Here is a 14,859-nt window from a genome sequence, read left to right as displayed (position 1 = left end):
AATTTTGGAAGGAGTTAACCTATGAGATGCTTTATGTTTCATAGAAGTCAGAGGTTACTTTAAGTCAAAGATACAGCAGCCTTTTTGCTCAGCAAAATGTAAAATGAAATAAAAACCAAAGCTTGGCTGCCTTTACCCCAAAATTTTAGCACCTCCAAACAAAAGCAACCATGTGGCTGCAGTATTCAAACAAAGCTCCTAATAGACTTCCTGAGGGTTTATTTTCCTTTTCCAGCTTTGCCCTTCATTTTCCCTGAGATAAAACAGACACTGGACTTATCCAATTGCTTGTCACTGGGAAATGTCTTTCGAGGGGCCTTCTAGCCCCTGTGACAGATGATGCACCCAACAAGGGGCAGTGCTGCTCCAATACTGCCTCCAGTTAAGGTCAAAATTTCAAACAGAGAGCACAGAACATGAGCAGCAAGGTCCAGCTTCTTCCTATGCCACTTAAACTAATGCACATAGGTTCCAATTAGTGTATTATTACACACTGAAACATGAGACTGCAATAGTACCGGTCCCAAGATGAACCCCATGGGGGACACCACTTGCCACCCCCTCCATTTGGACATAGGTCCATTGACCACAACCCTCTGGCTGTGACCATCCAACCAACTCTTTATCCACCTAACAGTTTAGCCTTCAAATCCATATTGCTGCTATTTAGAGATAAGAATGCAGTATGGACAATGTCAAAGGCCTTGTATAAGTCCAGGTAGATGACATCAGTTGCCTTCCCTTTGTCCATCAACACCATTGCTCCATAGAAGGCCACCAGGTGGGTCAGGCAACAAGTCAGTTCTCCCTCCTCATTTGTAGAGGGGCTACACTATCCCTTGCCTGTCTCTTCTGAACACATATCTAAAGATCTGCTTCTTTTTATTTTTCACATCCCTTGACAAGTTCAATGCCATCTGAGCCCTGGTTTTCCTGATCCCACCTCTGCAGCTCTGCTTTTCTCTCATCACACAGAAGGCATAATATGAAGATTCAGTTGAACTCATGTCTTTTTTCCAATGGGGAAAAGTCTCAAAATCGTGACTTGAGTATAATTTTAAAAGCCATCAAATAATGTATTAAACAGAACAGAACCCAGGACACTGGGAGAACATAATTTGTGAGAGTGCATCAAAAAAGCCCCCTTAGGATGTGCAGACTTGCCTCGGTTGTGCAGGAATTTGATCTAATATTGCTCTTGCAGCACAGGTTAGAGGTGATTGAGAGAGAGAGAAAAGAAATCCCCTCTTTTGCTCATAAATGTGCTGAATTGCAGTTGGGCCATTTCAGACTCCTTACAGTAGAGGTAGAGGCTCAGATCACACTGATTGCACACAGAATCAAACAGAGCAACTTCAGAAACTTGAGGGTAAAACCCACTGTTATAAAAACTCCCTGAGTGAATCTTTGCCTCTTCACAATCAACTTCCACTCCACTATGGAAGATAAGACATGGTGAGGCGAATAAGGCTGTTATTGCTACCTACAGTAATAGAGACTCCCATAGACATCCCCATATAGTGTAATTCAGCTGAAATTATACTGAAAAGCAATTTTTGATGGCAACGTTGCACTTGGGTTGTACATTCTGGTGGAGCTGTGGTTCTATGGTAAAGTCCAGTATGTTCTGGAGGGTGCAAAGGACCTAACCTCTGTGTATTTTCCCTAATGTAAGGATATTTTGTTACAACCTTAGATTACGTCTGGTCTCCATTTTGATGTAAATTTTCAAAATTAGACAGCAAATATGTCAGACCGTTATCGCAAAACACATTTCCTTTTTCACTGCAAATGGATTCTTATCTGATAATTTTGTCAGACTGACAGGTCAGAATTTGCCTAAGTATAACCCCCTCCATTTATGAAACAGTTATGGCAGGAAATAATGTCCAATGACACAAAGACTTGGATACAAATTACTAGATAATTTTCTTTCCATACTTAATCATTCTGTTCCTGATCCTGAGTCTAGCGTATATAAGGTGGATGGTTTGCCCCATTCGTTCCATCTGCACTTGCAACCGCTCTGCAGTCAAGATGAAATTCACTGTGAGTATGCAAGCTACTTTCTTATTCTATACCAAAACTCAAAGCTATTGCCTTTTACTTCTTATATACTATAATCAAAGCCATTCCCTTTCTATCTTGGAAATGCCTTTGCTCATTTATAGTCAAAAGTTACTCTCCAGGGAGTTTTCAATCCTCCAGGATTGCATTTTAGACTGTATTAGCCTAAATAGAAGGAGTAAGGATCTTTGTAAAGGCTGATTTATGCACTATTCAATCTCACAGATCCTAGATCAGTGCCCATTGTTGCTAATGGGCTTTTTGCAATCTGTAGCACCACGCTACAGATCAAACCACTTTCTTGTGATGCATGTGCAGAGGCAATTTAAATTCTCTCTCCTCACTCTTGTAAAATATCTCTGTATATTGTATCAGTGCTGTACTAATCTCTGCAGCAACTTCAGATCCTTCTCTTAGAAATGGAGATTGCCATTATGGGCTATCCTAGCATAAAGCAAGGATGAGTCACTTTAGGTGACCATTGCAAAGCCAGTATGGAAGCAATGGGCATCCAAGGAGTACATCTCAACATCAGATTAGGACTAAGGATTCTCATGACAGGATCTGCCAGCCAGACTTGCAGTTACATTTTTATGCTTTCAATGTTCCTTTCAGATCGTTGCTACCGTCCTTCTTGGACTTGTGCTGACTCCAGCTCTTTCCCAGTTCCAAGTGAGTACAGTGACCAAGTTATGCATTTCTTCTTCTATATTCCCTACTTCTTGAACTTTCCTCCTCTCTTTAAAGGAAATGAATCTAAATCCTTTTCATGCACAAAACTCTGAAAACACGAGACAACCACTGTAAAATTATTCACTGTGAGATTATTCATTGAATATATTAAAATTATTCTTAGAGCTACTACAGAATGCTATGGCCTTACTCTTGTCATTTTGACAATACAGTGGTCATTGAAGGTGCTCCTTATGAGCCAGTGTTTGTTATATTATATTATATTTGTTATATTATAGCACTGATTTTCTAAATCTCTGGGGAGATAACTGGCAGCCACTCGGGAGTCTAAAAATGTTAATTTTGTTTGCTAGTTTCAGGATGTGAAAGTAAATAGGAGGCATTTCCCTAAGACAGTCACCATCAATGTTGGCCTCGGCTTCCAAACACTGACCATCGATAGAAACTCCCTTGTTGCTATCATTGAGGCAAATTCAGCTGAGAATGCATGGACAACCGTTTGGAACTACGGAACTGTAAGTGGCAAGGAGTATTCTTTTTTAGAACATTGACAAGGAGACTGGCCCCTAGAAAGCCCAGGGAGGTGGTGGGGTCATCATCCCTGGAGGTGTTCAAGAAACATGGAGATGCGGCAGTTGGGTACATGGCTTAGTGACCACGGTGGGGATGAAGCGATGGCGGGATACGGTGATCTTAGGGGATTTTTCCAACCTTGATGCTTCAGTGAATGGGCATGGCGATAATGGGTTAATGGTTGGACTAGATGTCTTAGAGATCTTTTCCAACATTAATGACTCTAAGATTCTATGAAAGCTGACCAAAATAGAGAATTATCAAGTGTAAGTTTGGGGGTAGAAACACTCTATGTTCATTACTTTGATTTTTAATACAGATCTCTATGATTTAAAAGCTGAATTCTTGCATTCCAATTCTTTTTTTACAGGGCTACATTGCAACCAAACTTGCACGAGAGGGAGTCTGCTATGTTTCTGCAATGAACAGAGTCCTGATGCCTGCTCTTGACTCAATTGCTGTCCTTGCTGAACAGACCAACGTAAGACAAAAAAGGGGGCAGTTACTTTACAGACTTTCCCAAAACAACTAATGACTGTAATAGCATGAGCATCCACCTTATTAGACTTTTACAGACACAGACTCCACTTAAAGTCTGAGAACTAAGTTGTTATAAAAAATCTCAGCTTTTGAAGAGCAAGAATGGGAGGGGAAATGGGTAGTTAGATTCCAGACCTGAGCAAAACCATTCACCATTGTTTTTTCGAGTGTGAGAGAACATGGGTTGGTGGATGGTTGGACTAGATGATCTTAATGGTCTTTTCCAACCTCAGAGATTCTTTGATTCTATAGGCACAGTGATGATGGGTTGACAGTTGGACTAGGTTGTCTTAGTGATCATTTCTAACCTTAATGATGCTACAACTCTTTAATTCTTTGCACATCTCATATTAATCTCAGGCTCCACATTAATGGTATGATTTAGAAAAGGAGTCCTGTGGCTGTAGCATTTTCCAACCGTTTCTATTGCTCCCCTTGGTTCCAGTTCTAGAAAATGGAACTGATTTCTTCTCCTTATGTCCCAGGTACCTCTATGGTGAGAGATTTATAAGTGACTGAGGGAATTATTTTGTACAGTTTTAGTAGAACAGCAAGCACAGTCTCGTTGCTTCAGAAATAGGAACATGCATAAAATTAAATGGATCAAGGCACTGAATTCTGTTATTTGGTGTTTAGAACGTGAAAGGAGAAAGCGTGCTCTCAAGGTCAATCAGATACGTCGTCTCCAGAAGACAGGCTCGTGAACTCAGGTCTTACGGAAACGACATCTTCGCTCTCTGCAGTGGACTCCCAACCTTCGTTGCTTTCGAAGAGTCACAGCAGGAGGGTGGTAAGTGTGATGATGTGAATTATAAGATAAACAGGTGATTTTGTTTCCGTGCACTATTTCTGTTGTTACCACTGATGGTAGATCGAAGTATAAAACTTCAGGGCTCTTATGGAGGGCTCAGGATTGGAAGAATGTTGTGTTGCTATTCTTCAGTTCAGAGACTGCTGACAGTTTATTGAGGAATCCCACCATTAAATGGCTCCTGTTGAAGCCAAGAACATCCTTTTCCCAGTATTAAGCTAAGCTGCTTTGTACCCCTTTTTTTCAGTGACAGAATGATTACATGACATGGGAGTTCAGTGGCCTAAACTTTATAGGGTTGTTTGATAAGGGCCTATTAAATATACATACATAGCTGTATAATACACAATAATATATACTAACAATATAAGGTACCATAGTGCCCGTTAGTACTAAAAAATGTAAAGATTATTAAATAGCATCTCTTTGCATTCCTTTGTTAAATATGCAGCTGACTACAAAAGAATCTTTCACTTATAGACTTAAATTATTCCTGTAGCAACAACTATAACAAAACATTCGTTAATCAGAGGTAAAGTGCAAGCTATTGCTATGCAGACAAGTATAAATCATAAGCTGTCTTGCTGTTGGGGCCATAACCAGGGTTTGATGACTTGCAGTACCATCTTGGGAATTAACTCTTGGTATTTCTTTTCCTTCTTTTAGGAAACCAGATTTTCTACAACCAAGACGCATGCTACAGACTTGATGTCCTGAATCTTTTGGGTCTTGACTACTGCCGTGCTGGCAAAGTTTGAACACCATGCCTTTCCTGAACCTAGTATCAACGCCCGATAGCTGAACAAAGCCATCCCTGATACTATTCTTCCCTGACATCATGTCTTTTGAGAGTTTTGTTCTTCATGATTCAGATGTTGTAAGAGATCAGTTGGTGATAGTACCTTTCAAATAAACACTTTTAGCATGAATAAACTGTGTCTGTTTTCTTATTGCTACACTCGTTATCACCCATTAAAGCTTCAAAACTTAAAGAACTCCAAATCATAGAGTGGTTTCCTGATAGCTTATCCCAGATCTGTTCCCAGTAGCATAAATTTGAAAAGAATCAAGCCAGGAATACAGGGACACTTCTGCTGAATTAACCAAGACTTGCTACAGCACGTCAGATTTATGTCAGGCTTTATTCTATAGCAGTTTGAGAGGATGTATGGAGCAGGAATGCTAAGTCAGGGCTTGAAGCAGGGATGGAGCACCTGGTTGGAAGGCAGGGCCAACCCAGGGGAGCTCAGGTGCATGCAATGTACCTGAGTGACCCAAAGGGCTGGAACCAGGATTCACCTCTTCCCAGACCTCATTTATGGGCTGGCAACAGAGGCAAGGGGTTCTATCTGGAAATCCTTGTGTGCTCCTGGCCTCCTCAAGGTAAGCAGCTTCATTTCTGTGCCTACAGCTGTTGTATTTGAGGAAATCTTTGCTTGCTGCAACCTGGGACCTTGCTGCTCTGCTGTCATTGCTATCCTTTCCACTGCATTACAATATGTAGTTCACTTAAGAATATCTCAGTCAAATGCACTGAGTTACCTGGATTAGCACACTTCTTTCCTAAGATGGATGCTATTCCTCTTCTTCCTTCTTACCATTTCACAAGTTTCTTAATTCCTTTATATGCCATCAGCTCTTACTTTCCTCAGGATGAGGCTAAATGTAACAGAGGAGAAAGCTTAGCAGAGATTTACACTTCATTTCTAGTTATAATGCTCCATCCTAAGGGAAATATTTATGCTGTTGTTATGCTCTACTTTGCCTTCTGGTTGGTATTTCTCTATTTAACTTCCTTTCCAGCAGGGACTGGAAAGCAGCTTTGATAGCAGTTTGTGTTTTAATGCCAAACATACATGAATGATAGAAAAATAAACTTCACCCATGGAACAGAGTGAAGAAGCTTCTCTGCAAGCAACAAAGATACACTCATGCACATACACAGCCTTGAAGTCAAGGGTTCAAATAAATAAACTGATGCTTCAGTAGGAACTGTTTTGGTTTTTATCAAGTGGAACTGTAATGTTTCATCACCCAGTCCAGAGTCTGTGCCTACCAGCAGGCAACATTAAATGGCAGAAAATGGCTAATGGTGAATGTACAGAACTGCCCCTAAGCTCTGATGCGGAACAATCCAGGGAAGGAAAAACAAGTTATGGCCACTGGGTGTCAGCCTTGAATTAGATGTGATAGAATGATTGAGTCATTAAGATCTTGACAAAAGTCATTACCTGCTGTAGAAGTTGGAGGAGTCAGCTTCCATGCTGCTTCAGAATAGATAATAAAACAAGAAAACCAGCTGATGTCATTTCCCCCATCACTTAGATACCCAAATGGAAGCATGGTCATAGGCATGGGATTTCTTAAGGCTGAGAAAGCATAAAGAATGATCACAGTTGTAGTTTCTCTCTGACTTTTGCCACATTGCACCAGGTTTTAAGTCTTTATGCCTCTAACTACTGGCATCAGGCAAAAAGACTCTGCAGAACGCTATGTGAGTGCTGTCAGCTATCTGCCTATACATTCCAACCCCAACCCTGTAGCCTGCACTACGCGTGCTCGATGTACAGATGTCTTTTCCATCCAGACTCCAGTTACATTTCAGTTTTTCACCAGTAGGTGGCATTCTCTGAGCTGCTTTTATTTTCTTTCCTTTTATTTTTTGCCAAGGAAATATAGAACTTAACATCTTTAATCATAACAACAGTAATTAAAGGTGGTGGTGGGAGGGGGGGGGGGATTGGGTCAAACCTCCTCTGTCTTTGCTGAAGTCTGCAGTAAAGCAAGATCTCTCTGCTCCTGTTGGGAAGCAACGGTGGTATATTCAAAGTAAGGGAGAGTGAGGGTCAAAGTCCCTTTAAAAAAAAAAAAAGTGAAATACAGTATTGTGCATCTTGAAATCTGAGACCAAGAAACAGAAGTGCAAGGGAAACAAGGGGGGAAGCCTTGCAATTCCTGAGGACAACTGTTGCAAGTGGAGTTTTAAGGAGTAAAATACCTGTCTATGCACTTAAAGGGTATTTGAATGGCTTCTGGGGAGAAGGCTGTGAAATAAAGGAGATCAAAGGAAGAAGACTTTTGTTCTTTTTTTTTTCCCCTCTCTCTCATCCTCTCTGGATATAATGGCCATTGCAAAGCAAAGCATCTCCAGATTTGGCTTCAAGTGTTTCTTCTTTGCGGCTTTTCTGCTGGTGTGTGATGGACACAGTGGGAAGAGAGAGAACGGGGGTCCTGCCTGCTACGGAGGGTTTGATTTGTACTTCATTCTGGACAAGTAAGTCAGTTCTATCCTTGTATTTCAAAGCTGTCTTTCTCTTGGCGTGACCTGGAACACCATATGCTGGGCTTTTCTTTGGTTTTTGGAGAAGCCATTGTGTCCCCAAGGGACTGCAGAACTCTGTTGTGGTGGTGATAACTTTGGTGGGTCTAGCATATAATGCTAGCGTGCTTTGAAAAGCAAATGGGTATATAAATTTTGCTGTGGTTGATATCAGACCTTTCCTCTGTTGGCGCCGTGCTTGGGATGAAGAGCAGGACCCCATTCACGTTGGTTTCCCCAACAGAGAGAGGTTGGGGAGATGGAACTGCAGAATTAATTCTGCAGCTGAAAGCGTGCAGAAAATGCTCTCCTGCCTGGAGAGCTGCTGCTGTCTATATGTCCTTGTTCGAGCAGGTAAAGATGAGGCTCTGAGATGTGGCAGCCTGCTTTAAAAGGGTCCAATTTTGGCTGTTCTGATGGGGGGGGAGAGGGGAAAAAAGTGAGATTACTTTATTTAAAAGCAAACTTTATTTTCCCCTGGGCTGAGTTGCATTGTCTTTGTTCCTGTTAATCAAAGGCATATTTTGACTGCCTGGAGATAACTGCCCACTCACTTCTTCATCACTGATTTTGAGCTGGGTGCAGTAACTGTGCCTGTTTAGGGGCAACGTGAAATAGATACGAGCTGAGCTTTGGAAAGCATCCTGTTGAAACAATGCAACAAACTAAATAAAAGTGTTAAAAGTACTGGTTAAAATGGTTTTGGTAAATTCCTTAATTAAGAATAGTTATTTTAAATCTCAGGCTTGGAAATATTGGAAGATATAAGTGCCAGAGCCATAGCACTGGCATTTTTAACCATAAATTTAAGAGATAGGAAAGTATTTTGAGTTGCCAGGAGCTCTCTGTCTGATCCTCGGAGTGTTTTGCAGTAGCAGCCACATTCCATTTGTATAAATGGCTTGGAATTACATAACACTTTATTGCAAAATACTGGGTAAAATATAAGGCTGAGATGAGTGAGCTGGGTATGCTGTTGTGCCAGCTGTCCTAATGCTCCAGGGGAAATAATTTCATTTTTGTTTTACTTCATTCAGTGGAAAGATCCTCTAGTCTATTGTATTGCATTGCTTTGGCCATTCTGCTGTTAACTAGAATAATTCATAGAATCGTTTCAGCTGGAGGGGACCCTAAAGGGCCATCTAGTCCAACCCCCTTGCAATGACCAGGGACATCTACAGCTTCTATTGCTCCACCTGGAAAACAAAGCATGATTTGCACTGCTGACAGCTTTTACAAACTGAGTTCTCTTGAAGGCTGGGGTAGAATGGAAAGGTTTATCCAATCTGATGGATGTGCTCTGTAATAGCTCTGAGCTATTATTTCAAGCTCTGTGGCTGTCCTTTTACTAAAGGAATGACTTCCTAGGCTTGCTCAAGGAAATTTATGTGGAAATACAAAGCTTGGCATAAAATTAAAGTGTGCAGGCTCAAGGTACTCAATGCATATATCAAGGTATCAAAAAGAATCCTGCTTGAACGGTTGTAGGTTTCCCATTTTTGGTGTAAAAATTGACTGGATCTGATACAAATCCCATTAAGCCCATTGATGTTAAAACTGTGTTGGCCTTCAGTAGAATTTGGAGGACCCGGTGGTGTTCAGCTGCTGGTGTGTGCTGTATTTTGTGTACTGCATTCTGTAGCCTTTCAGGTAACCAAGGAGAGAATTAGAGTGGTGAAGGAGGTGATCTCATCTTTTTCTTTGAAACTATATTTTGTTCTTCAGAATCAAAGAATGGCTTAGGTTGGAAGGGACCTTAAAGGTCCATGAGCTCTGGGTTATCAGCATTCTTATTTAGTTTGGGGTTTTTGCTTTTATTTATCTTCAAAGATGTTGCTGAAGTCCTGAATGATTATAAGGTCCTTCAGGCAAACTGTGAAATAAGAATAATAAATCCAGGATGCATCTTGCTGTTTTTTATTAGAAATTGCTTTAAAAATCATGTGAGCTTTGGTGATAAAGATCCTGCAGCAGATTTAGATTTTTGAAACATGAAGCATTAATGGCAGTGGTGGAAGAAAGCCATTAAAATATTAAGCAACTTTCTGGGATCAGAGGAGGATAGAACAACAATAAACACAGTGCTGGGACTCACCATTGCTGGAGCCCTCTTCTGACCCTTTGCTTCAGTGCCTGGCCAGATTTAGAGACTACTGAAATCCATTTAGCACCCCGTATGCTGTCCTTGTCACAGTGCTGGCTCTTGTACCAATGGGTTACCAGAGCATCTTTAATCTCCATGTGCAATTGCATGCTTTCATTAATCCTTCACTGTTCTAAGCTGTCTGAGTGCCCCTCTTGGAAGTCATCATTGAAGCAGGCTGCCCTGGGAAGTAATGGAGTCCCTGGAGGTGTTCCAGAACCTTGGGGATGTGGTGCTGAGGGGCATGATTTAGTAGGCAATATTGATGGTAGGTGGACAGTTGGAATAGGTTATTTTAGAGGTCTTTCCCAACCTTAATTATTCCATGATTCTATAATTCTATTCCTTGGTATAAGTGGTGGGTGGGAGCTGCACTCTACGCTTTACTGTTTGATATCAGAATAACTATAGAATCATAGAATGGTCCGTGGTTGCTTGTTTCTTTGTCATGTACCCCCTGCCAATCAGATAGATGAATACTCTCAGATTGTTTAGGCTTAGAGGCTTGCAGTGCTCTAAACTGGACCTCTGTAAACTCTTATTGTTTGACAACAGCTTAATGAGTTGTCTCCAATGAGGTTCAGCTCAAGACAGAAGTATTTGCATCACCTCCCTTAAATCTACATTCTATCTGGTCTTCCCAGGGTTGCTCCTGAAATGTTTGGAAAGGCAGAGGACTCTTTGGCTCATGTGTGTTATTTTCTTCAAGTGCTCAGTGAAACAATGCTGAAAAACTTCTTGGGTCAATGCCACCTCTGACAGCTAGGAGACATCCTGGAGTTGGTCCGAAAGTAGAAGTTTAAGGAGAATTTGGATCAGTGTCAGTCTGAATCAGGTGTCTCTATGTACTTTTGTCTGCTGTGGTGCTTGTAGCTGCTGTGAAAGCTCTGTCAAAGAGTTTGGGGGTTGGAACCAGATGAGGTGGGTTGGAATTGGGTCATCTTTGAGGTCTCTTCCAACCCGAGCCATTTGGTGAGTTTGTGGCCTTGGCTCAATTTTCATCAGTGTTTGTGAATTAAAAATACCGCCGTGGGTTTGCTGTGAAGGTCCAATGGGAGAAGTGGAAATAAGGAGTTTAAAAAGTATAGGAAAGACAAACTGAGACAGTTTGTGTCACAGCAGCTTTGGGTTATAGTGCATGGGTAGTAGGAAGGCACCTGCTGGGCCAGCAGTGGCTCCTTGCCCCTGGAAACACTGAGCCATGTGGAGTGTCTCTGCCTTGGATTGAATTTAGATGTACAAAATCCCAGCACAGTTGACCACAAAATGTATCATTCTCTTGTTAAAGGCATAATGGTTTACTTATTCTTAATTTCCACTTATTGGGCTTTTCTCCAGCGAGAGGATTTGGCATTCTCACTAAAAACCTTCACTTAAATTGCAAGTTTACAGCATCAACCTTTCAGCCTTACAGCACTGGCCTGCAAATAATCTTCTTTTTTTTTTCCTTGGGAATATGAAGACAACCTTAAATTTCTCTTTCATTGCCTTGCAATGGAATATTTCTCCTGCTTAGAATTCTTGGCATGCCTTAAGAGGGGCTGCATGAGTGACATGGTCTGAAATATCTTTGAGAAAGTGTATTTTGTGTTATCTTCTTGTTTTTAGAAGATTATTTCTTCTAAATACAGACCTTGGTCACCTATGGCCACTGAGACTGGACAGATCTGCATGTGGTCTGCAAATTGTTCACCTGCAGATGGAAAATGTTTTGTGCTACAAGAAAGGATCTATGGTCCTATGGTATAAGCCTTCATTTCAGGACCCATTTTAAACTTGCTCTGGTAGACATGAAGAATAACTGTATGTTATTACAATTACCCCACTTTGGAGCTGAAAGGAGAAACCATCCTCCCCTTCTGGGGTTTTGATCATTGCAATGATGTGGAGCTTCCTTATAGCAGAGAAAATCTTCTGCTGCTCTTGAACTTTGGGTCACTTCTCTTTGGTGTCATTAGATGAACAGAAAGGCTCCTACTGATAGGAATCATTTAAATAAAGCAGGACGAAGTCACAAATGCAGACATGTGAATGGGGTGTGCTGTTGGCTGGCATATTACAGAATGGAGTGATTGGTTTTTAAGCTTCGTTCTGGCAAGTGCTGTTGCAAAAAAATGCATGACTTCAGAGCCGTGGAAAATGGCAAGAGTTATAAATGATGACCCACATACCATATGTGCTCTGTGGTTGGATCTCATTCTTAGGTGTTTTGCAGTAATAGTGATTTTAACGGATGGTCAGCTTTTGTTCAGTGGTTTGCAAGGAAGTAAGAGGAATAATTGCATTTTTCTAGGCTAGTGTTGCTGTTCTCAAGCAACCTACATTTCAATGAAGGGTGTATTAAGTGGCTTATGAAGTCTTGACTTCATTGTCTTCTAGGGGCTGATTACATTACAGTAATGTCAAGTGTTTGTTTTGTGCCTCACCATGTAGAGGCAATAAAAATCCATTTTCCCAGCCCCTTCTCAGTGATGATTTGGCATAAATAGGACTGGGTTGTCATATTCAAGGTCTAAGAGTTATTCCATGCATTTGAGAGGGATTTGCATCTGGGTTTGAGATTTGAGTGTCTCAACTCTGTCTCATATAAACCAGTGCAATTTGAACACAGTGAGTGTTTTGTTTGAGGGCAAATCCTAATGTAGATAATTTATCATCTGTTATATGACACCCGTTTTTTCACTGTCTATGTGCATTAATTTATTAAGACCAAAGAAGAATTGAACCATTTCAGTTGGAAGGGTCTTTAGAAGTCATCGACACCCCTGCAATGAACAGGGACTTTTATTTGGCCCTCTCTGATACACATGAGGTTGGAGAACAAGTAATGATTTCAAATCTTGATCTGATGAAAAACAAAAGGTTTTGTGTCCCTTCCCTGAAGATCCAAGAAACACAGAGATATTAGCACTTAATTGTGACTGAGTCTCCTGTGTAAGCTGTTACAGAAAGAAAACAGGGTGTCTGCGAGGTTATATTTGAAGAGATGTAATTGGTATCAGCTCTTTTGGGTAAAGTGTTGTTCGCTCTTTATCCAGATGAAGCACATGTGCAAGGCTCCTCATTGCATGTCCCCATCTAAGGCTACCTCTGGACCTATGAGGCCATACAAAGGAAAAATGACTCGAGGTATCATGGAGCAAGTGGATTGGGTGAAGGGTTTTACTGAATGGCTGTAAATAAGAACCAGGTGTGGGGAGAAGAAGGAAATTTATGTAACCTGTACCATGTGGTGTGCATGCTTGCAGTACTTCTAGGAAGTGAAGTAATGGTATTTGCAGCTCAGCAGGGGCTGTCTGTGCCAGGTGCGTAGAACTTGGTTGAATCTACTTGTGGGTATTCATTTAGGTTCTCAGCCCTACATTAGAGGACAGTCAGATCAGATGCCTTTTCTTTCTGTGAAGTGAAAAGAACATATTCTCAGATATTCATGTTTCCTCAGGCTGCAGATCAATGAGCTTATTGAGTTTTCTGTTAAAACTGGGTTTGTTTTTCCTTTATATATATATTTATTTAATTGTAGTCAATGAATAGAAATAAGTGATGACGCATTTATTTTCCATTTCTAGAAAAGATTTTTCCCCCCCCAATATTAATATCCCAATATTCATATAAACGTTTATGCCAGAAGGTGCATTTAGTGCTGGAAGAATCTAGTTAATCTCATTTTTTCCTGGGTATTACAACATGAAGAATAATCCAATCCCATCCAAATTCATAGTTTATTTTCCTGGGGAGCAGCATTAGTTTGTGTTTTGCCTTGAGTTGATCTATGACGGAGTGGGAAACATCAGCCAAAATGTGGACTGAAGGTATTTGACTTTTCATGGTCTTTAGCACAGTGGAAATGCTAGAGAGGCTTAGGAATCTGTTCATCCAACTGCATTTCATTCCTCAAATGATCTAAGAGCTCTGCACTGCACTATGGCAAATGAGTTGGTTGAATTCATCTAACAGATGGTGCAAGGAGACGGGCATTGCTAACACAGGGTTTATTTGTTTAAGGCCCTGCTAAAGGTCTGACATCACTGCCACGTGTTACTGTGATGTGTAGCCTCAAATAGTTGCATGGAGCATAAATTACTCTTGCTTTTCAAAGTTAAGTGGGAGATGTAATTTACATTTTAATATCTTTTTAAAAGGAAGAATAGAAAGAACTCACTGAGCAATGTGTAAGAAAGCACTGGGCTTGGAAAATCGTAACAGCAGCAATTAAAGATGTCCTGTAATCATTATTTCCCATAGATCAGGAAGTGTCCTGCACCATTGGAATGAAATATATCATTTTGTGGAACATTTGGCCCGCAAGTTCATAAGGTAAGAGGTTCTGATTTGTAGATAACTGAGAGAGGAGGGGTGTCAAGGAGTACATTCTGATTTCCTCATGGAGAACTCACCTACTGGAGGTTCTTAATGTGTTTCTCAGATCATCCCATTAATTGCTTTGGAATTGTTCCTGAATTTTCCCTGTTCCTGTCCTGTAGGATACAGGAGCAGATAATATAACTGGATCCTTCTCTCCAGCCTGACTTCCATGGACCAAATTGTACTTTTGCAGGCAGGGAATCCTCATAATTTCTGAGCTAGTTGGTTGCTGCTTATTCCTCATGGTCTTCCTTGGCTAGAGCTGCCCAGGGCAAAGCCCCATTTGCTACTCAGTGCTGTCTTGTTGAACTATAATCTTGGTAGCAATAAGAGCCCTTTAAGTTTGTT

At 40.9% G+C, this 14,859-nt stretch overlaps 2 protein-coding genes across 2 annotated transcripts in view; both read left to right on the top strand.

The window, feature by feature from the left end:
• The first annotated feature begins 1,992 nt into the window (after positions 1 to 1,992).
• Positions 1,993 to 5,613, top strand: GKN1 (gastrokine 1). The gene is made up of 6 exons (XM_015882848.2): positions 1,993 to 2,049; positions 2,683 to 2,739; positions 3,114 to 3,275; positions 3,704 to 3,814; positions 4,510 to 4,663; positions 5,351 to 5,613. Exons 1-6 carry the CDS (start codon positions 2,038 to 2,040, stop codon positions 5,440 to 5,442), a joined length of 588 nt encoding a protein of 195 aa, XP_015738334.1. The 5' UTR covers positions 1,993 to 2,037; the 3' UTR covers positions 5,443 to 5,613.
• A 1,824-nt stretch (positions 5,614 to 7,437) lies between these two features.
• The window catches only part of ANTXR1 (ANTXR cell adhesion molecule 1), a 69,647-nt gene continuing 62,225 nt past the window's right edge, over positions 7,438 to 14,859 (top strand). The window contains exons 1-2 of the mRNA XM_015882878.2: positions 7,438 to 7,958; positions 14,392 to 14,463. Of these exons, the coding sequence (XP_015738364.1) occupies positions 7,807 to 7,958; positions 14,392 to 14,463 (224 nt within the window). The 5' untranslated portion in view covers positions 7,438 to 7,806. The remainder of the gene's footprint in view (positions 7,959 to 14,391; positions 14,464 to 14,859) is intronic.

Source organism: Coturnix japonica, chromosome 22, assembly GCF_001577835.2.
Source record: "Coturnix japonica isolate 7356 chromosome 22, Coturnix japonica 2.1, whole genome shotgun sequence".
NCBI lineage: Eukaryota > Metazoa > Chordata > Aves > Galliformes > Phasianidae > Coturnix > Coturnix japonica.
This window is presented reverse-complemented; position numbering and strand designations above follow the sequence as displayed.